The sequence below is a fragment of the Giraffa tippelskirchi genome, chromosome 11 (genome assembly GCF_054371585.1).
Source record: "Giraffa tippelskirchi isolate mGirTip1 chromosome 11, T2T-mGirTip1v1.2.pri, whole genome shotgun sequence".
Classification (NCBI taxonomy): domain Eukaryota; kingdom Metazoa; phylum Chordata; class Mammalia; order Artiodactyla; family Giraffidae; genus Giraffa; species Giraffa tippelskirchi.
The window spans coordinates 19,635,366-19,656,711 of record NC_137285.1 but is presented as its reverse complement, the minus strand read 5'-3'; the positions used below and the strand labels follow the sequence as shown (position 1 = coordinate 19,656,711).

General features: G+C 46.4%; 1 protein-coding gene across 1 annotated transcript in view; it reads left to right on the top strand.

Annotated features, from left to right (window-relative positions):
• Positions 1-4,176: 4,176 nt before the first annotated feature.
• Positions 4,177-21,346, top strand: part of VPS37B (VPS37B subunit of ESCRT-I) — a 31,764-nt gene continuing 14,594 nt past the window's right edge. Inside the window, exon 1 of the mRNA XM_081540270.1 lies at positions 4,177-4,340. Within this exon, the coding sequence (XP_081396396.1) occupies positions 4,230-4,340 (111 nt within the window). The 5' untranslated portion in view covers positions 4,177-4,229. The remainder of the gene's footprint in view (positions 4,341-21,346) is intronic.

The following is a 21,346-nucleotide window of genomic DNA, read 5'->3' as shown; positions in this document are numbered from 1 at the left end:
ACTGAAGTGTGCACTTAAAATATTCAAAATGGTAAATTTTACATATATTGATCACAATAAAACAAGCACTACCGGTACAATGATTTTGGAAAGCAATTTAGCAACATCCCGTAACTCTGAAGATGTGAATACCCTATGACCCCCAACAACAGAAGAAAGGAGTTTAAAACCTGTCATGTATGTAGACAATGGCACAACATACCCCTGTGGAAAAAATGTTTCAAACTAGATGAATCAGCAAGGATGTGTGTGCTCAGTCATGTCCGATTCTTTGTGACCCCATGGATTGTAGCATGCTAGGCTTCTCTGTCCATGGGTTGGTTTTGTTTTTTTTTTTTCAGGCAAGAATACTGGAATGGGTTGCCATTTCCTCCTCCAGGGGATCCTTACAACCCAGAGATCAAACCTACCTCTCCTGCATCTCCTGCAGTGCAGGTGGATTCTTGACCACTGAGCCCCCTGGGAAGCCTGAATCAACAAGGATACATCTCAGAAACTCCCTGTTGGGAATTCCGTGGTGGTCCAGTGGTTAGGACTCTGTGCTTTCACTGCTGTGGGCTTGGAGTTTGATCCTTGGTTGGGGAACTAAGATCCCACAACTGTCCAGTGTGGCCAAAAAAAAAAAAAAAAACTGAAAAGCAAAACAAACTCACCATTGATCCTAAAAAGCAAGTGGTGGAAAGATCTGTGTGTGTATATATGTATGTGTGCTGTGCTGTGCTAAGTCGCTTCAGTCATGTCCGACTCTTTGCAGCCCAATGGACTACAGCCTGCCAGGCTTCTCTGTCTATGGAATTCTCCAGGGAAGAATACTGGAGTGGGTTGCCATGCCCTCCTCCAGGGGTTCTTCCTGAGCCAGGGATTGAACTCGGATCTCTTATGTCTCCTGCATTGGCAGGCAGGTTCTTTACCACTAGCGCCACCTGGGAAGCCCCTTATATATGCGTATATACATATAATGTGTATGTTTTAAAATTAAGATTATGGATATATACATGTAACGTAAAATAAATAGGACAGTAGCTATCCTCTAGAGAGGGAGAAAGGATATTAGGGGCTTTAACTGTGCCTGTGATGTTTAGTCCTTAACTTGGTGAGTTACATGAGGGTTTGTTATATTTTCTCTCTCCCTCTTCTTTTTTGTGGGGGGACTGAAATAGTTGATTAAATAAACCCCACGAGGGAGCAAAAAATAAGAGAAAAATCCCCAAACCAAGAAAACGCAAACCTCAAATCAAAATAACCAAGCTTCCTACATCCTCCACCTTTCTAACACACCCAAATAACACCAACCTTAAATATAATTAAAAAAAAATACCGCTATCTATTTTTATATCTTCCTTACACTCGCCAAAGTAGGGACTTGGTCCAAAATGAGTTTTTTTTTTTCCCCTTCTGGATGACTAGTACTTAGGTCATGTTGGCTATTTAGATATTAGTACATGACAGTGACAACAGCAGTGACATCAGGAGGAGGAACACGTCCCGAGGAGCGTGGCTGTTCCACCTGCCACCTTAGGGAATCATTCCTCTGCTGCCCATACATACTGAGAGCACGTGCTATGGATATGGTGTCATCAGGTCCAGATTTTCTCCCAGCTTCTCAAACTGGAAAACATCTATCTGTAATTCTCTTTACTTCCATCAGAGAGAAAGAATTCTAATCTCAAGGCTAGAAGACCGTAACCTCCACCTAGTTGAACCTTATATATTTTTCTTTTTTTATCAGGTGGTGGGGAAGTATGCCTTCCAAACCATTTCCCCATGTTGTGTAACAGGAGATCCATTTCTAGGCAGTAACAATGCTCCCATTGAGACAGAAGCCCTGGCACCTACATACATTGCCCTTGATTCACCAGTGCAAAATCTTAGTTAACCCAGAAATACTACAGGCAGACGTAAGCTTGCAGAGAGACCCCGACCTCAGTTTAACACAAAACAAAGGGGGTGGGGGAGATGTACCAGCTCACCCACACATTTAAATCAACAGGTTTGACACCAATGCCAGGATTTTCTTATGTTTCTTTTCTTCTCTCAACCACTTTAAGAGCGACGAGAAGTTTTTAGAGCAGCAGAAAACAAGACCTTTCTGTGGTTTGCTCTGTTTGACAAAGGAAGTGGTGTGTGACTCGAATAGGTCAGTGACAGAAAGCAGGTTTGAGAAGGTTTATAAGGACCAGGCAGGGCTGAACTGTTTGGATTAAGCATTCTAGGGACCATTGTATACAGGTATGCCATTCAGTACCAGGTTTGTTCTTGGTGTGCCTTGGATAAGTCACTTCATCCCTCTATGTTCTGGAGTGCTCTGACCTCCAACCTTGTTCTTACCTTCTGAGGGGAATTTGAGAAACTTCTGGACATCATCTTAAGCCTCATGGGTGAGGATTTCCTGGAAGTACAGCTACTATTCTCAATTTGGCAGGTTTATACTTTTCCTGGAGAGAAAAGGAAAAAAAAAGAAACTGAGTGCCTACTCTGGTTATAAACTTGCCTTTCTCCATCCCCTTCCTCTTTATTATGGTCTTTCTTAAAGCCACCTTTTTGGACAAGCTCAAAGGAAGAAAACAATCTAGGGCCCTTTTCAAACTCAATAAAAACCTTTTGTTTACAGATAGTATGAAATGCTTTCTCTAGTTTTACTCATCTCCTACTAATGTGTACCCTTAGTCACAGGGGCTAGGAGGAAAGAGAATGGCCACTGGAGCCCAGTCTAATGTATGGGCAGACAACTCAGACCTTATGTTCTACGGATGGGGGGAGCAGAAACATCAGCCTCGTGCACAAAGCTCATTAGTCAGCCAACAAGTGTTTACTGAATGACTGGACTGTGCTCAGTGCTGAGTTATGCACCGAGATCAGTGTGGTAGGATGCCAGCATGGCTGATGCCAGTCTGGAAGCCAGGAGATCTGCCAATTACTTGATTTTGAAAAAAGACAACTTCCTCCTCTCAGGGCCTCAGTTTCCTTATGTGTAAAATTAGAAGGCTGTTGTGGTTATCCTCAGATGTTGGTTTCTTCCAGCTAGAACGGTGGAAGATTCCAAAGCAGGATAACAAGTTCCCAGAATTCCTCGATCTTGAGAGGCTTCTAGGAGTGGGGAGACTGCACAGTGGCACCTGCAATAACCTCTCTGAAAGAGCACAGTTTGGCCCACCTACACGTCTACGTACCTTCCTCTGAGTTGAGGCAAACAGCCACTAATATGAGTCCCTGCTCTGATGCTCCAGTCATACTGGTTTTCTGCCCTTCCTTGAATGTACCAAGCTAGAACTGACTCCGGAGAAGGCAATGGCAACCCACTCCAGTATTCTTGCCTAGAGAATCCCAGGGACGGGAGAGCCTGGTGGGCTGCCGCCAATGGGGTTGCACAGAGTCAGACACGACTGAGGTGACTTAGCAGTAGCAGCAGAACTGACTCAGAGCTTTCGTACATGCTGGTCTTGCAGCCTTGGGCTTCCTATAGGAATGGTGGGTGGTTCTGTCGTCCTCACCCTTCAGATCTCCTCAGATGTCATCTTCTCTGAGAGGACCACCTTTCATTACTCTCTTTATTTCAACATTCATTTCCTTCTTTGCACGCTCCCAATTTGTAACCACTTCGTTTATTTTTTGTTTGCTTCCCTGTCTGTTAGCTCCATGTAAGCAGGGGTCTGTTTTATTTTATTCAGAACTATATACCCAATTCCTAGTCCACACAGTAGGTCTCAATTTTGTCAAATGAATGACTTGGCAATTCCACAATTACGAAAAACCAAAGGCATCTAAAGTTGTTTTTCCATAAATCCCCTTCTTTGGGGTTCCCTGGGTCAGGCTGGGCTTAGGCTGCAGGAACTTCCGTCCCACTGTCTGCTTTCTTCAGATCTAGGCATTTCTTTTCCTTGAGGAAAAGGCTCTTCTGACATCATGGCGCACCCTCCTGATGTCATGCTGCAGTGACATCATAACCGCCGACCACTGCGTCACAAGCCTGTCTCCAGGTCCCTTCCCTCAGGAACCCCCATCCTTCCCAGAGACAACCCCAGCCCCTAACACGCTTCCCGCCAAGTGCCCAGACTGCGACGTCATGTCCGCCCGCCCGCGAGGCGATGACGTCAGAGCCCACGGCTGGCGTCACGTGCCCCCCCGCTGGGGGCGGGCCTTGAGGGCGGCGCTTCCGGTCCGCGGAGCCTGGCGGCCAGAGCTGCGGCGGCGTCGGCGGCTGCGGCGGGGTCGGCGGCCGAGGCAGGAGGATGGCGGGCTCTGCGAGCGAAGCTCGGTTCGCCGGGTTGTCGCTGGTGCAACTCAACGAGCTGTTGGAGGACGAGGGGCAGCTGACAGAGATGGTGCAGAAGATGGAGGAGGTGAGCCGAGCGGCAGCTCAAAGCGGCGGCGGCGGGGCCTCGAGAGGGGCGCGCGGGGCCGGGCGCCCGCGGCGGGCTGGAGGTGGCCCGAGGCGGAGACGGTCGCGGTGCCTCAAGTTGGGTTGAGGGGACTGGGACGAGAAATGGGGGAGGGGGACTTGAGATGGGGTTGGGGATGAGGGGACCGAGGCTGGGGCGGAGCTGGGGATAGCGTCCTGGGTGGGACAGAGCTTGCGGGGGCTGAAGGGGTCCTGAGGCGGAGTGGAACGCGGATTAGGGAGCCTGGAACGGGCATTCGGGAACGTGGAGGGCTGTGGCCGAATTTGGGGAGGCGAGGAGGGAATTGAGGGACCGAGACTGAGTTGGAATGGGTCGAGGGGACGGTAGCGGAGGATTGGGGATGCCTGAGACCGGACTGAGGGGGCTGAGGGCTAGGTCTGGGCGGGGGTTGAGGGGAAGGTTGACGGGTATAGGGAAATGGTTACTGGGGTCTGAGGATAGGCTTTGAGGGGCTGAATGGATTAGCTAGATAGGGATCTTAGGAAAGGATCGGGGGTTCCAAGATGGGTTTGGGGGCAGTGTCTGTAGGTAAATCTGAGAAGTGGTTCTGAGATGGGCCTTAGGAGTGGGCAGGGGTCTCCAAGGCTGGGAGACACGAGGCAACGGACTTAACCAGGTTAAGAGCTGATTTGGCCGTGTGTGTGAGGGATCCTTAGGGTCAGAGGGCCTGTTCCGGGTCTGACTTCATTTGGAAGGGGTCTTAGCAGTGTTGTCCCAGGGGGCTCACCTCCGGTCTTGTGGATTGGCAGAAGGATGCCATGCCCCCCTCCGTAGAAGAAGGCAATGTGGTAATTCTAGAATGGTGGCTTTGCCCCACAGTGTCCTTCCTGGCTGGGGCCAAGGAGGATCCCTGAAGTTGTTTTTTAGGAGATAAACTGGAGGTCAGGGGCTGACAGCCCACCCCCGCCTCTCTGATAGTAGACGGGCCACCCCATCTCCGCAAGGTGTGCCCACCGCTGTTTCTGGAGATCTCACTTCATCCCTTGTAGCGGGGTTTGTTCTCAGAGGTGACTGACTTCCCTCCTGGTGTGCTTTCTCCTGTCCTTTTCCCCCATCCCTTTTGAACTCTTTTCCCAAAAGTCCAGCCCTGTGAGTCTGGGTCTTCTCCAGGCAGGTGGACCCAGGCCCAACCAGCTCTCCCCAGCCCACCTCCTGCTTTTACTCCTTTGTCTCTGAAGTCTGAGCCTTCCCACGCCTACAGGGCCGAGCTTCTCACCCAGAAGCTAGTGTGGGGGCTTTTGGCTTGCTTTCTGCAAAGGGATTGACTGTTCAGCCCTGAGCCAGCCCCTTAAAAGGGGGCTTGTATGGAGGTTGCACATTCAAAATCACTGGAAAACCCTCAACAGATCATTGTCCGGAGCTACAGAGAGGCCACTGTAGTAAGATGGTATCAGTCTTTCCATTAATCCACCCCTTGTATTCACAGGCTTGGTAACTTGGCACATATAACATTGCTCTGAGATGCAGTTCACCCCATTTATGGTCTCCATGTGGCGCTTTCCTTTTTAGAGAAGAATAAGTGACAAAATCCATCTTTCTTGACTAAATGAGAGTTTCATGTCTCCAAAGAAAGAAAATCTTTGCTTAGTTAACTCTGCTTGTCAGTTGCCGGGAGACCTTTTGTTGACTGCCTGCAGGCATCTTTCTAGTTTAATAATATAAATGATAGGTATGTATTTCTAATGTGTAATACTGCCTACAAGTTAATTTTATTATACGTGACTCCCTAGTTTCAGGACAGAGTACTGTAGTTATATTAGTAGAACATTAATAGAAGTAAAGTGCCTTTTAGTGGAGGGAAGATTGTGGAGTCAAGTCAGTCTGCTGACTCAGGCTGTTAGGACAGCTTTACCTGTTTCCACTACCTGAGACACCGGAGGTTACTATTTAAAGGGAAAGGCAGATTAATCTAGCAGGTGTTTGTTTTTTTTTTTAGTACAGATGATCTTCATAACAGAGTACCCTATTCGAATACTGAGGACCAATCTCTCTCGATTAGGCCACGTGATTAAGTTAAATTACTCAGCAGAGGTTTGTTCTTCAGGGTGTAGTGCTTTTATCAAACAAGGAAATTGAATGTGAAAACCAGACTACCTTAGCCAGGCAGCTCACCTAGCCACAGTGACCCTTCGAAAGTCCTGTTGCCCTGGGCGTGTGTGGTGTGTTTGAGGGAAGGGCTGTGGTGTGAACAACCAAAATTCTGGCCCTGGTAGTTTCACTCAGCTGCTAATGTTGCGTGTTGGCTTGTTTGGGGGTGGCTGTGAAACAGAAGAAAATATTTGTGAAATAGCTTTGACCAGATGGCATGTTTATGATATGGTGTTAAAGAACGTTTGGGCTCTGGAATTATACATTCCGGGCCAGGCCTGGCCACTGCCCAGCTGTGTGACTGCAAGCAGGTCACTTCACCTCTGTGAGCCTCTGCTGGGGAAGGATATGTGGAAAAAAAATATACTTCTTAGTTTTATTTTTGGCCATGCTGGGTCTTGGTTTACACATGTGGGTTTTCTCTAGTTGTGGTGAGTGGGGGCTATTCTAGTTGCAGTGATTGGACTTCTCATTGCAGAGAAACTTCCCACATGCTTCTCTCATGGGGCACGGACTTTAGGGCACTCGGGCTTCAGTATTTACGGCACAGGGGCTCAGCCGCCCTGTGGCATCTTTCCAGACCAGGGATCGAACTTGTATCCCCTGCATTGGTGAGGCAGATTCTTAACCACTGGACCACTAGGAAAGTTCGATGAAAATACTTCTCAGAGTTGACTTGGCGATTATGTTAGAGAGTGCATGTTAGGTCCTTGAGTGAGTGCTCACTCATGTCCAACTCTTTAGGACCCCATGAACTGTAACCCACCAGTCTCCTCTCTTCATGGAATTTTCCAGGCAAGAATACTGGAGTGGGTTGCCATTTCCTTCTCCAGGGTTGGGTCCTTAACATGGTACATATTAATAGTGTTCAATAAAGAGTTAAAGTGTTAGTAATTTGTAGTTCTCTTTTTGGAACAATTACTGACAATCATGCATACAAGGTCATCCCAACCAGATAATAGGGTCTTATTTCAAGAATCTAAAGTAGATTTTTATTTGCTATTAGCCTAAAATTTTTTTTTAGCTTTCTGTGGTTAGTGATTGTCTCAGTAGCACTAGAATGAGACAGTAAATAGAACAAGACTTTCAGGCGTAGATCTCTTACCCTAAACCAGAGGCCTTTTTTTTTTTTTAATTTGCAAAAGGAAGTGTTTTAAATTGTAGAGTAAGGCTTCTTCAAGCCTGAGGGGCTATTTTGTGGCGACTGGAAAGTGTGGCTAGGTTTTGAAGGCATTCACTGTTAGGTTTAAATACAGCTGTGCATTGTGCTTCACTTATATTGTTTTAATTGTGGCATCTGAGCTGTAGTCCAGCTGGAAACTAGAGTCAGATCGTGTTGGAGCTGCAGACATTGTCATTTTCCCTGCCTGTGAGTTTCTCTTTTCCTGTTCCTCTTGTCTGCGTGCAGTTCTGTAAAATGTAGTGTGTCTCTACTGATCGGCGGCTCTTTCCTTTCGCTCTGGGCTGATAATCTCTTATGCACACTTTTTTATTTTTATGTCAGGTTATTTTTACTTGGTGGTGGAATGCGCCTTTGTCTGTCTGTCCACATTAACCCCATTGGACTTGCAGGGCACTCCCTTAAAAGGAACCATTGCTCAGGGGATTAGGCAGCTAAACCGGACCTCTTGGGTCATTCTTCCCAGTGTGCTTTCTGAGGAAATGCTGACGAGTTGGTGTTGGCTGAGGATTCACTAAGAATTCAAACTCAGGAACTCTGCTCCTGTGGCAAATGAAACTGCCCACACGCAAAAACTCTGAGGATATGAGAAACAGTTCTGTGGAAAGTCAAGAGCCTGGTCTGGAAGAAGCTGTTTCCCTAAGGCGTGTTCTGGTGTGATTTGTGTGGGGCTGTGAAGCTACTGCATGAATCATAAGGGCTCTTTGAAGCGTACCGACCAGGGACTGCTTCATCAAACAAGCTCTGAGCGCTGGTGGGACTGGTTTTTAGAAGCTGAGATGTAAAACCCTTTTGAGTGTCTACTACTGGAGTATGTTTCTGTTCCTGTCATCCAGTCATTATTGTATATGTAAAGGCTTCAACTTTTATGTTTAAATCTTCTCTTCCATGGACCTATGACTTTAACTCTTGAGTAAAACATTACTGTGTCCCAGAATATTTTCTGAAATCCAGTATTGGCTGACTTTTTCTTTTTCAAAGAAAGCATCTCGATTTCGTGGAAAGACTATAGCTGAGACTTTGGTAACTGATTTCATTGTTTTACAGCTCAATGCGTCCCCTGGAAAGTGAGGACAGTAACCATGCCTGCCTTTTAGGTTTCTTGTGAGGCTAAGTGGAATAACAGGTGAAGTTGGTAGAGGGTAGCTCCCTTTCTTTGAAGAGATTTTCAGAATTGTTTAGGCTGGCTTAGGTGAAATCTGACCCCTTATTTTTCTTAATTGCTGTCTACTTCCTCTGTATTGATTAAAAGCGCAGTGGGGGCGGTACAGTACAGAACTGGTTTTTGTTACCAGTGATGTGACCTTTGGCAAGTATTCAGTCTTTTTCCAGTTGCAGTTTCCTCATTGAAAATAAAGGGGATAGTAACAGTAAGCGCCTCCATAGAGTTGTCAGGTGGGCTAAATCAGCGAAGTTGTTAAGATACTTATCATGGTACCTGGAACAGAGTGAGCACTCAGTAAACTATTATTATTGGCTGTTATTGCGAAAACTAAAAGGCATGATGTCCTGGCTGCCATTTCAAGAAGATTCCGTTTCAGTTCCATGTCTGTGGAGCACTTACTGTGTGTGAGGCACCGGAAAGGGTAGAAACATGAATAGCGTATAATCACTGTATTATAACTTAGGAGAGAAATTCAGGGCACAAACATCCACAATACAAGAGAGAATGAGAGGTGGGGAGCTTCGGTTTGGGGAGATGCGAAGGGTGATGGTGGTGACAGCACAGCAGTGTGCGTGCACGTAACCCTGCAGGAAGTGTGCACCGAGAAATGGTTAAAGCGGTCAGTTTCATGTTGTGTATGCTGTTGTTTTAGTCGGAAAGTCGTGTATGACTCTTTGTAACCCCATGGGCTGTAGCCCACTAGGCTCCTCTGTCCGTGGGATTTCCTGGGTAAGAATACTGGAGTGGGTTGCCATTTCCTTTTCCAGGGGATCTTCCCAACCCAGGGATCAAACCCACATCTCCTGCACTGGCAGGCTGGTTCTTCACCGCTGAGCCACCAGGAAAGGCCCATGTTGTGTATATTTTACCACAGTCGTTTATTTTTTTAGAGGAAGAGTAAGAGAAAGGCCACACATGAATTGTAAATAACATTGAATGTCAGATGAAGAGGGGCTTTCTGGCTAGATTAGGTTCCTACTGCAAGAGATGGAGTTTGATAGGCGGGTAAGCTTTAAGAAAATAAATGTTGAAATACAGTAATTCCTGGAAGGGTGTGGAATGACACAGGGAACATCTGTGCACCTGCCAGCAGCTTAGGAAGAAAACACGGCCGAGCCAGAGAAAACCTCTCTGTGCTCCATCCCCAGCGTGATCGCCACCCCTGCCCCCCGAGGGAGCCACTGTCTTCAATTAGGTATTTATTTCTCTGAAGTGTATTTTGACAGAAGTGGGGGCTCAGGAAGGCAGCTGAGCATGGGCACTGCTCAGGAAGGCGGCTGAGCAGGAAAGCTCAGGGCAGGTTTCATGACTCATGAGTTACCAGATCAGATTTGCTACTGTGAAGGGACGTGACAAGAAATAAAGCTGGCGAGGCCGAGACCCTGGGCAAGAGCTGGGGGGCGGCTCACTTGGAAGCACTGAGTTTCCGTGACTCTCTGGAGCGGGGCAGCAGTGTGATCGGAGGAGCACTTCAGGAAGACTGTTGGCAGCAGAGTGTGGGCTGGATTGGCGTGGGGGGTTCAGGAAGACAGGTGAGAAGAGGTTGGGATTCGAGCCAGAGTTCTGGGAGGAGAGATGCAGACCAGCTGGCCAAACTCCTTCCCACCCTCGTGGAGCTGTCCCCCGCTCCCCTGCCCACTGAGGGGCCCCATCAGCTTTGCCTTCCAAATGCTCTTCTCGCTCAGTCACAGACACACGGCCCCTTGGCCTCTTTGATGCCTCCTCAGTGGCACTTGACACACATTTTGTAAGTCACTTGCTTCCCTGTGTCCCTCTCTGGCCCCGGGGCTCCATTCTTTGTGTCCTGGGCACCCTAGCACAGGCCTGGCACACAGCTAGCTGGGCTTTAAGCAAAAGCGAGTAAAAGGAAGGCCCAGAGCAAGGCCGGAGGTCCCTGAGGCCGTGGGAACCTGGCATGGGGGACAAGCCGGGCAGTTACGTGGCCTCATCCAGTGGGCAGTTGACTGTGCGGTTCTGGAGCTCAGGGATGGTTTGCTTAGAGATACAGATATGAGAGCTAAGTAACCTCTTCCAAGCACTTGTTGAAATCAAAGTGAGCATAAAAGTTTAAAAGGCCATTGGGCTAATTGTCGGTGGGTTGGGAAAAGGAAAGAGGTGCCATGGAGGGGCAAGGAGAAACGGGTCTGATGACTCGACTTTACAGACAAGTCAGCATCCTTTTGCGCTGCCTGTGCTGTACAGACTGGTCAAGAGGAACCTCAGGATATGTGCAGAATCGAGGTGCTCTTGAGCCCAGTCAGCTCGGTCATAGATCCGGCTTTTATCACAGTATTTGGCAGAATGTTGCTCAGGGGACCATGCCGGGTAGCAGTGCCCGGTTGTCTGTAATGACCTGTGTGTCAGCCTCTGCTCACGGGTGTGATTCCTGAGGCTCAGAACACGCTGGGGCGAGAGTTCTAGCTGGTTTATCTCCTTCTTCAGCTCCAGGGGTTTTTCACAACCCATCATCATTCAGGAAAACCATCCTACCCAATGGTACGAAGACGGAGGAAAATTCTAAGTTTCTTCATTGGGAAGAGGGAAAGGAGAGCCGTGGGTGGAGCTCTGCTGTCAATCGCAGTACACCGGGGGAAGCTTTTAAACGCATCTCTCAGAACTGTGAGCAGCATGGGCCATCGTACCAAAGAGTGTATGTGAAAAGCAGATATTCGAATAGTTGTTACATTACAAGCAGCGCCATAGTTAATGTTCCTTTCCAATCAAATTTTTTATTGTCTCCAAGGTTAGCTAATGGCGCCTTGAGGTTATTTTCATACCATAGCCCAGGGCCGGGGTTGGCAGAGGGACAGAGTAAGTGCTAATTAACATTTGCCATCAGAAAGCAGCTTTCATTAATGCAAGCACAGCTGAGATCGAGGAAGTTTATGCATTTACTCAACCTTCATGGAGCACCTTGGGGATGTGAAACTGCTAAGCCACAGAATTTTCATCTTTGAGGATCATGCTGGTACATGTAAGCTGATCCCAATGTACACGTGACGCAGTAGGGGTGAGGGCACACCCTAATGGGTGGGAGACCCAGAGAGCCTTTACAGGGCTGGGGGTGATCGGCAGGAGTGTTTCCTGAAGGAGATGACTCAGGAGCTGTGATTGCAAGGGTGCGTTAGCCAGGTGAGGAGGGAGAAGGGTTTCCAGGCCCTACAAACAGAGACAGAGAGGAAAGAAACAGAGCGTGTGCACAGGACTGTTGCAGGCCTTGCTGGAGGGCCCAGGGCAGGGCATGAGGGAACGGGGTCAGAGAGGCCGGCAGAAACCAGCCGGTCCCAAGCTTGCTGAAAGGGCTTGGGCTTCACCTTCCAGTCACAGGGAGGGTTTTAAGCCTGGGAGTGGTGCGGTCACACTTGGTGATTCATACAAATGATTCAGGCAGCCAGACGAGGGTGGATTTGAGGGTCTAAGACCAGAAAGCAGAGAGATCAGTTAGAAGGCTGAAAGAAGATTGAAGAAAAAACAATTTTTTTAGGCAGCCAGAATCTCTTAGCGGGGAGTCTTACACTGAACTCAGTGCCCAGTCTGCTGAGTTCTTTGCACACAGCTCAGATCCAAGCTACACTTGGTCCTGTAGCTTGTCTGTCAGTGGCAGATTTTTTACAGAGTGGAGGAGATAACTTAGTAGAGCTATTACACACCATCAAGAAATGAAGCTGCTCAAAAAATAGAAGATCAGCTGTTAAGCATAGTGGTTAAGACAGGATTTGGGTTGCTAGGAGACTTTGGACACGGGTGAACCTTTCTAAGTATTGTCTTCCCCATCTTTAAAATGGGAGAATTAAGATATCATCCTTATGAGACATTTAAATAAGTGTAAACTGTGGAACACAGCGCATGACAGTTTAATCAGTTCAGTCACTCAGTCGTGTCCGACTCTTTGCGACCCCATGAACCGCAGCACACCAGGCCTCCCTGTCCATCACCAACTCCCGGAGTCCACCCAAACCCATGTCCATTGAGTTGGTGATGCCATCCAGCCATCTCATCCTCTGTCGTCCCCTTCTCCTCCTGCCCTCAATCTTTCCCAGCATCAGGGTCTTTTCCAATGAGTCAGCTCTTTGCATCAGATGCCCAAAGTATTGGAGTTTCAGCTTCAACATCAGTCCTTCCAATGAACACCCAGGACTGATCTCCTTTAGGATGGACTGGTTGGATCTCCTTGCAGTCCAAGGGACTCTCAAGAGTCTTCTCCAGCACCACAGTTCAAAAGCATCAATTCTTCAGCACTCAGCTTTCTTTATAGTCCAACTCTCACATCCATACATGATCACTGGAAAAACCATAGCTTTGACAAGACGGACCTTTGTTGGCAAAGTAATGTCTCTGCTTTTTAACATGCTGTCTAGGTTGGTCATAACTTTCCTTCCAAGGAGTAAGCGTCTTTTAATTTCATGGCTGCAGTCACCATCTGCAGTGATTTTGGAGCCCAGAAAAATAGTCAGCCACTGTTTCCCCATCTATCTGCCATGAAGTGATGGCACCGGATGACATGATCTTAGTTTTCTGAATATTGAGCTTTAAGCCAACTTTTTCACTCTCCTCTTTCACTTTCATCAAGAGGCTCTTTAGTTCTTCACTTTCTGCCATAAGGGTGGTGTCATCTGCATATCTGAGGTTATTGATATTTCTTGGCAATCTTGATTCCAGCTTGTGCTTCCTCCAGCCCAGCGTGTCTCATGATGTACTCTGCATGTAAGTTAAATAAGCAGGGTGACAATATACAGCCTTGACGTACTCCTTTTCCTATTTGGAACCAATCTGTTGTTCCATGTCCAGTTCGAACTGTTGCTTCCTGACCCGCATACAGGTTTCTCAAGAGGCAGGTCAGGTGGTCTGGTATTCTCTTTCAGAATTTTCCACAGTTTATTGTGATCCACACAGTCAAAGGCTTTGGCGTAGTCAATAAAGCAGAAATAGATGTTTTTCTGGAACTCTCTTGCTTTTTGGATGATCCAGCGGATGTTGGCAATTTGATCTCTGGTTCCTCTGCCTTTTCTAAAACCAGCTTGAACATCTGGAAGTTCACGGTTCACGTATTGCTAAAGCCTGGCTTGGAGAATTTTGAGCATTACTTTACTAGCGTGTGAGATGAGTGCAATTGTGCAGTAGTTTGAGCATTCTTTGGCATTGCCTTTCTTTGGGATTAGAATGAAAATTGACCTTTTCCAGTCCTGTGGCCACTGCTGAGTTTTCCGGATTTACTGGCGTATTGAGTGCAGCACTTTCACAGCGTCATTTTTCAAGATTTGAAATAGCTCAACTGGAATTCCATCACCTCCACTAGCTTTGATCGTAGTGATGATGCCCAGTAAATAAAGCTTCAGCAGTTATTAATGAAGTGGTTGGGGCTGTTTGATTTAGGGTAGGGTTTGCCTAATTCTGTGGCTTTTGATGGTGATTACATTAAAAGGGTTCCATGGTAAAGAAATTTGGGGAATCTGGTTAAATAAGAGAGGTTTTATTTTTGCTGTGTTTTGTTTGGTTTGTCTCTTACAGCTATTAATAGTATGTGTTGCAGTATTTCCCACACTTAATCAGTCTGGTGGGGCTAGGTTTCCTGGGGCATACTTCAGCAACTGCTTATTTAAGGTCATGAATGTAGCCATCTGTTTCCATGGCCCAGGAGTATGTTTTTATCACAGAGGGCACTACGGTTACTTGATACTGACAATTCTGTCCCATCAAAGGCTGTCCTATTTTCATCTCTGTTTGAGAAGGCAAGGAAGTATATATAGTGTGTAAAATTTCTGATCCCAATTGATCAAACTTTTAAAAATTGCATTTTTAACATTTATATTATAGAAAAACTAAAAAATACAGAACTATGAAGAAGAATTAGTGGTGGTGTGATAACCACCACTCAGAGATAAACAGTGGTAAACATTTTATATGTTTTCTGCCACTGGGATAAGTTTGCATGTAGTTTTTATCTTGTTTTTTATCTATGAAGTTATGTTCTGGGCACTTTCTTATTTTTTGTCAGAAGATTCTTACATGACATGATATTTAGCGACTTATATTTTAATCATGTGGGCATGCTGCAATTTGGACAGCAAGGAGATCCAACCAGTCCATCCTAAAGGAAATCAGTCCTGAATATTCATTGGAAGGACTGATGCTGAAGCTGAAATTCCACTACTTTGGCCACCTGATGGATGGGAAGAACTGATTCATTTGAAAAGAACCTGATGCTGGGAAAGACTGAAGGCAGGAGGAGAAGGGGATGACAGAGGATGGGATGGTTGGATGGCATCACCAACTCAATGGACATGAGTTTGAGTAAACTCCGGGAGTTGGTGATGGACAGGGAGGCCTGGCATGCTGCAGTCCATCGGGTCAAAAAGAGTCAGACACAACTGAGTGACTGAACTGAACTGATGCTCCAATTTATGTGACTAGTCCCTTAGGTACTGGGTTTTGTTTTTTTTTTGCTTTCATAATTTATATTGCAGTTAACATCTTTGAACATAAATCTGTTAAAATATCAACACTTAAGAATGACTTACTTTCAAAAAATTATTAAGTATCTGGTGATTCTTTTAGTTAAAAATCTTATTCCCTGCATCAGTTATAATTGCAATTTTGTGTGTGTGTGTGTTTGAAATTTAAGTAGAATAACTTAGAGTAACTGATTCTCCTTTGACTAATCCCTTTCTCTACCCACAGACTAGAAAAAAAAAATCTCGTAATTAGAATAGCATTTTCTCATACTGAACAGAAGATGAATAATTTCAGTCATGTGAGAGTAAACCTTATCTATTAAACTGAATTTTTGAGTCAGGTGTTGGAAAGTTCATGTCATGATATATTTTACATGTAAAAGCAAAGTCTTCTAAAGATGTAGTCTTAATACACACCCAGGATCTTCCTGGAGAGGCGTTTTCTTACCTGCACCTGTGTAAAGACGATCCCAGAAAATTCTCACACATACTTTTCTTGTAGATTGTGGTTAAGAGGAGACGAAGAAGGGAAAACCCCAAAGCTCTTACTAAACAAGTTAACGCTTTGATTGGTTGTGCTGGCAAGGAACTACTAATAAGAAAAGCAAAGTTTAGAAGTTCTGTCTTCCATAGACTGCTTTCTTTTGGGAAGGGGAGGAGGGATCTGGATTTTAAAATTACAGTAGAAGCTATTAGTTGACCTCCCTCCACTTAACTAAAGTGTTCCGGTAATTGGCGCTCTCCAGGCCCTTCATCAGATACAATGATTGATGCCTGCCCCCCATCACATCATATGCCCCAGGCATTTCGGCTCCCACACTGAGTAATTAACCAGAGTCAAGTGTTTGGCTCTCAGACCTGTTCATTCTGATTTTATTTGTTATAGTAATTACATGATTTCATTAAATACTATGGCAACTGATGAACTGTGTGTGAAAACTGTAAGCTGGGACTTCCCTGGCAGTCCAAGGGTTGAGACTTTGCCTTCCAATACAGGGCATGAGGGTTCAATCCCTAGTCAGTGAGCTTAAATCCCACATGCCTGCATGGCCAAAAAGCAAAGAACATAAAATAGAAACACTGTTGTAACAAATTCAATAAAGGCTTTAAATGGTCCACATCAGAAAAATCTTTAAAAAAAATAACAGTAAGCTGAGGGCTTACAGGTGAGTCACTAGAGGAAAAAAACAAAGCTAGTGAATTAGGTATGGACTAGATGGAGGGAAAGATTCCAGAAGGATTCTGCTCTCATCTTGCTTGTCCAATGTCTTTTTTTAAGTTCCCCACAGAGAGGTTGTGGTCTGGGCGAGGACCTTTTGAAATTTGAGCTAGTGGACCTTATCTCTAAGAAAAGACCTTTGCCTTAAATGAAAAACACGGATAAGATCTGTAAAATTCTAAGTGTTTAGTGAGTTACCACTTTAACCAAACTGCTCAGTTAACCAGCAGCTGAGCTGACTGGTTCTGATAGTATGAAATGAGGGCTTCTCTATGTTTTCCTGGTTCACCTACGGTGAGGTTCTAATTCCGTAGAAGTAGGATGGGTCCAGGTGTGACAAGCCCCTTGCTTCTAGGAGACGAGGGACAGAGACAGGTAACAATGTGCTCTGTTTGGGTCCCATCTTGCCTTCTGCTCCTCACCCCCCTGTGTCTCCACCCTGAGTCCCTAGGAATTATAAGGCCCGTGATACCAGGGAAGTAACATTTGTTATTGGCAACAACTGTCCACACAAGTCCAGGAAGTGGGGAGATCTCGTTTAGTTTTCCTCTAAATATTAGGAAGTAAGTCTTCTAGGGGAAAAAAAAAAGCCCAACAGAACACCCTGGTATGTTGTGCCTGCCAGAAGTAGAAAACAATCAGATTGTGTGTCCCTGAGACCACTGACTTCTTCCCTGGAGCTGGTCCATTTATTTTCAAGCCTAGTTTTTTGCATTTCCGTGTTCGGTTTTGCACTTAAAGTGAATAACACTCAATTTTTAAGATGCTAGCGAGCTCCACGTGGAAAGGATTGGTCGAGTCTGCATCCATCGTCTGCTGCTTTCTAAGGACAGCAAGTTTCTCTCAGCAAGAAGGATTTTGGTATCTGCCATCAGAAATAGCTGTCTTTTTTAGTCTAATACATTCTGTTTGAGTGGTTGTTTTGGTGGAACATTTGATAAGCAGCTGGCAAATGTCCTTTCCCGAATAGGCTGTAACCTTGGAGATGGTTTCACACAGCCCACAAGACTGTTGTATTTTAGAACAGTTTCAGAATGTTCTCCAGTTCTTTCACTGTATTTTTTGTTTTTTTAGGTTCTTAATTTTGTTAGCATGTTAAACAGTCCAACTCAGCAGCTGTTAAGTTTTTTCATAAAAACTCAAGGAATACTTGGGTTAAATCAAGCCACATTGGGTTACATTTGCAAGTCTCCTCTGGGATATTGTAGGCTTGGATTACAGGCTCCTCCTGAGAGGCTGTCTTTAATTGGAAGACTCTGGTAAAGTGAATGCATCACTGGGAACGTCTTTTCACCGAATGGAAGATGAATTTGGGTTTTCTGATGACCTTTAGTATTTAAGCCCAAACTCAAATTGCATGCAACTTTGGTGAAATCTACCCTAAAATCAAATGGTGAACTAGATCAAGTATAGCACAGTTAAAGTAAATGAGGTTAACCTGGCTGAATGCATGCTGACCTTTTTATCACCTAATCCCTAAGCCTGCTGTGTTTAAGTCTTAATGCAACCTGAACGTTCCTAGTACGAAGTACAAAGGCTAAGATTTCTTCCGTTCTGTATCTTTGTTATTAAAAATAATTTTCTACCTAATTTTATTTGGAGAGGAAAAGATCAAAATCAAAATGAATTTCCCACCAGAAGGAACCAGTATGTCTTTGAGAAGGACCAGTCTGGGTTGGGGGCCCCATGTGTACAGATGGGTCTGGGACGTCTTGTTTCAGCAGAGAGCAGGGCAGCTGTCAGCGCCCAGGGTGGGGGCGGGGGTCAGCCTGAGAGCCAGCTCGAGGGGTCTCCCATGGGCCGTGGACAGCTTGAGCACTGGAAAGATTAATGACGACAGCTGGTTAAAAATCTGTTACCTAATAATGACACCTCCAAAAGCAAGCCTGCTGGGTGTTTTTGGAGTTTGCTGGAGCACTAACTCAGCCTTCTAAAAGTTGGTTGTAAAAGTGGAGGGGTGGTGAAATCACACATTCATCCTGCTTTTCCTGTATCAGTGACTTCAGATATTCAAACAGATGAGGTAGAATGCTCGTAGAGGAATGCAAGCCGATCCATACAGAAGGTGAAATGAAAGAATTTTTAGTAAGTGTAGTTATGGCATTGTAGTTAGGGTTATAAAAGTGCTTGTGCCTTACAGATACATATTAATTTTAAGGGTGAAATGATACTATGCAGAGATTTGCTTTAAAATACATTCCCTAAAGTGAGGAGTACAGGCAGATGAAACACGATCGGCAAATGTTGCTGGTTGTTGAACCCGGGAGAAGGATACCCAGAGATTCATTATACTTTGCTTTGTGTTTGAAATATCCTCATAAAAAAATAAATAGGAGACATAAGTAGGAAGGGGATTTAGGTGGTTATTGGAACTTAGAGACGTGGTGGTAGACGTGGTAGACAGGCCTCTGTGCAGGAGAATGGATTCTGTGTCATGGTCGATGGCGTGATCATACAGAAGGTGCTGGGAATGAGTGTCCTCACACTTCAGGTCGTAGATCCGGAGCTCCTTCCTGGTACTTGTGACTGCGGTGGTCTCTTCAACCTCCCTAAGACTGCATTTCCTTTTTCCCAAGTAAAATGGGAACAGATTTGTCTCGCCCTCACCCTCAGCTGAGAGTTAAATGGAGGTAGTACGTGGCGAGAAGGTGGCACAGCGCCAGGCGTGCAGTGGGTGCTCAGTAAATGTTCGTTGGACATTGAACAGGTGCAAGCGAGTGAAGCTTTCCTGTCACCACCAATAACTCGTCTTACTTAAATCTTTAAATTCACATCTGTTTGACTCCCCCCCCCGCCCCGCCCCTTTTCCTCCCCAGGGCCTTTTATTTGAAGAGCAAATGCAGCCTGGGCTGCCGGCTGCAGTGCAGTGAATGGTGCCCTCTGGAGTTGGGTGGTGTTCAGCTCCCAGGGCCTGTCTCCAGGGAGGTCTTGACATGGAGACTGATGCTCAGGAGGACAGACTGTATTCTGGTTGTTGTCTCGCCTGAGCTGGGCACGTAATGGTGTATTTCTTGAATGAATGAATGAAATGAGCCAACCACTGTGTTGAAACATGTTTTGGTGGCTCTCATGATTCATAGTCTAGATAGTGGAGTTTGAGTGATTAAAAAAAAAGATATGTGAAATAAGTGGCTTCTAGGCCATCACAATCATAACTTTATTCCAACATTCTAATAGGCTTTCCAGGAGGGCTGAATTTCAGCTGAAGAGAAGGGATTGTGTGAAGCTGACGCGTGTCTGATGAGTCTCCACATGCGTGTTGCGTGTCTGATGTCTGCGCCGTTGCCGGTGATTTTGCTTTAGAGCAGTCACCATCATAATCTCAGTGTCCTCCCTTTACGTCTCACTTCCAAACTGTTAGCACTCCTGGTGCAGATAGTTTCGCCTGGTCGTTTGTAATAACTAGCATTTATCTGTGACATTAACTGTTTAAAAATTTATTATAAACATTCAAAGAAGCTAATCTTCAGAACAGCTTAGCAAGGTTTTAACAACTGACAGGCAGTGGCCCGAGGCTGCAGCAGTCAGGAGTCCTCCAGATTGAGCAGGACAAGTATTCCGCACTGGGTGGTGGTAACCTGGGTGCCGTGCCACGTACTGGGCAAGGGGGAGTGGACACGACACAGTCCTCTTCCTCAGGGGCCTGATGTTCTCGTCAGAAGGCTGAGCGTGTGCTCAGATGTCATTGTGTGTCTCGGGAAAAGCCATTCCACTTCTCTGTGTTGGGCCTTTGGCAAGATGGGGTGCTCAGCTTGGAGGGCGGGGATGTAGACTCCCCAGGGCCAGTGCAGGATGGGCCACAGGTGTGCGCGTCCCACCTCCAGGCCTGAGGGATGGAGCAGTGTGTGGAGGACAACAGAAGGAGAGAGAGGGCTGCTTTGGGTGGGGGTGGGGGCTGAGGTCACCTACAGCCACCCCAGAGGGAGGGGACCCAGAGAACCCCCTCCTCCTCCTTTCAGGCTCCTCCCACCCTCAGTTCCCATCGCTGAGTCCAGCTGGAGCCAGAAGGCACGTGGTGGCTGCGTTCGGCCAGGCAGCCCCCCGCCCCGCCAGGACACAGAGCAGGATGGAGAGTGGATCTCGAGGGGGAGTGGAAGTTTCCAGGCCTGGATTCATTTCCTGTGGACGCCATGACACCTTACACAAACTCGGTGGCTTAAAACAAGAAACACTTACACTCTCACAATTCTGGAGGCCCGAAGTCCAAAATCAGGGGTGTCCACGCTCCCTCCAGAGTCTCTCGAGGAGAATCCATGCTTAGCCTCTTCCAGCTCCCAGTGTTGCTGGCTCCTTGGCTTGTGGTCGTATCACTCATTCCCCGTCTCTGTCTTCTCGTGACCTTCTCCCCTCTACGTCTTCTCCTGTGTGTGTTTCGTATGAGGACGCTTGTCATTGGCTTTTGGGCCTCCCACATAATCCAAGGTGATCTCTTTATCTTCAGATCCTTAACTTAATTACATCTGCAAAGACCCTTTCCCCGAATAAGGTCACATTCCCAAGTTCCAGGGATTAGAATGTGACATTTTTTTTGGGGAACAACCATTCACCCCACCACAAGCCCCCGTCACTCCCGGGAGTTGTGACACAGTGGTAGTGTGGGCGTGACTTTGTTTAATTTGTCTTCAGTCGATTGGCGCTCTGTGAGGGCAGGGTCTCTGCCTGCTTGTTCACCCATGTCCATCGCCTACCCTGCCCGGAGCCAGCGTGTAACATTGCCTCAGAAAATGCTTTTTTAGGGGAATGAATAAACAGATAAATAAGCACAGTGAACTGCAGCACAGAGTAAAACCAGAGATGTGCTCATTGAGGCCACAGGAAAGCGCCCAGGTGTCATTGCGTGTT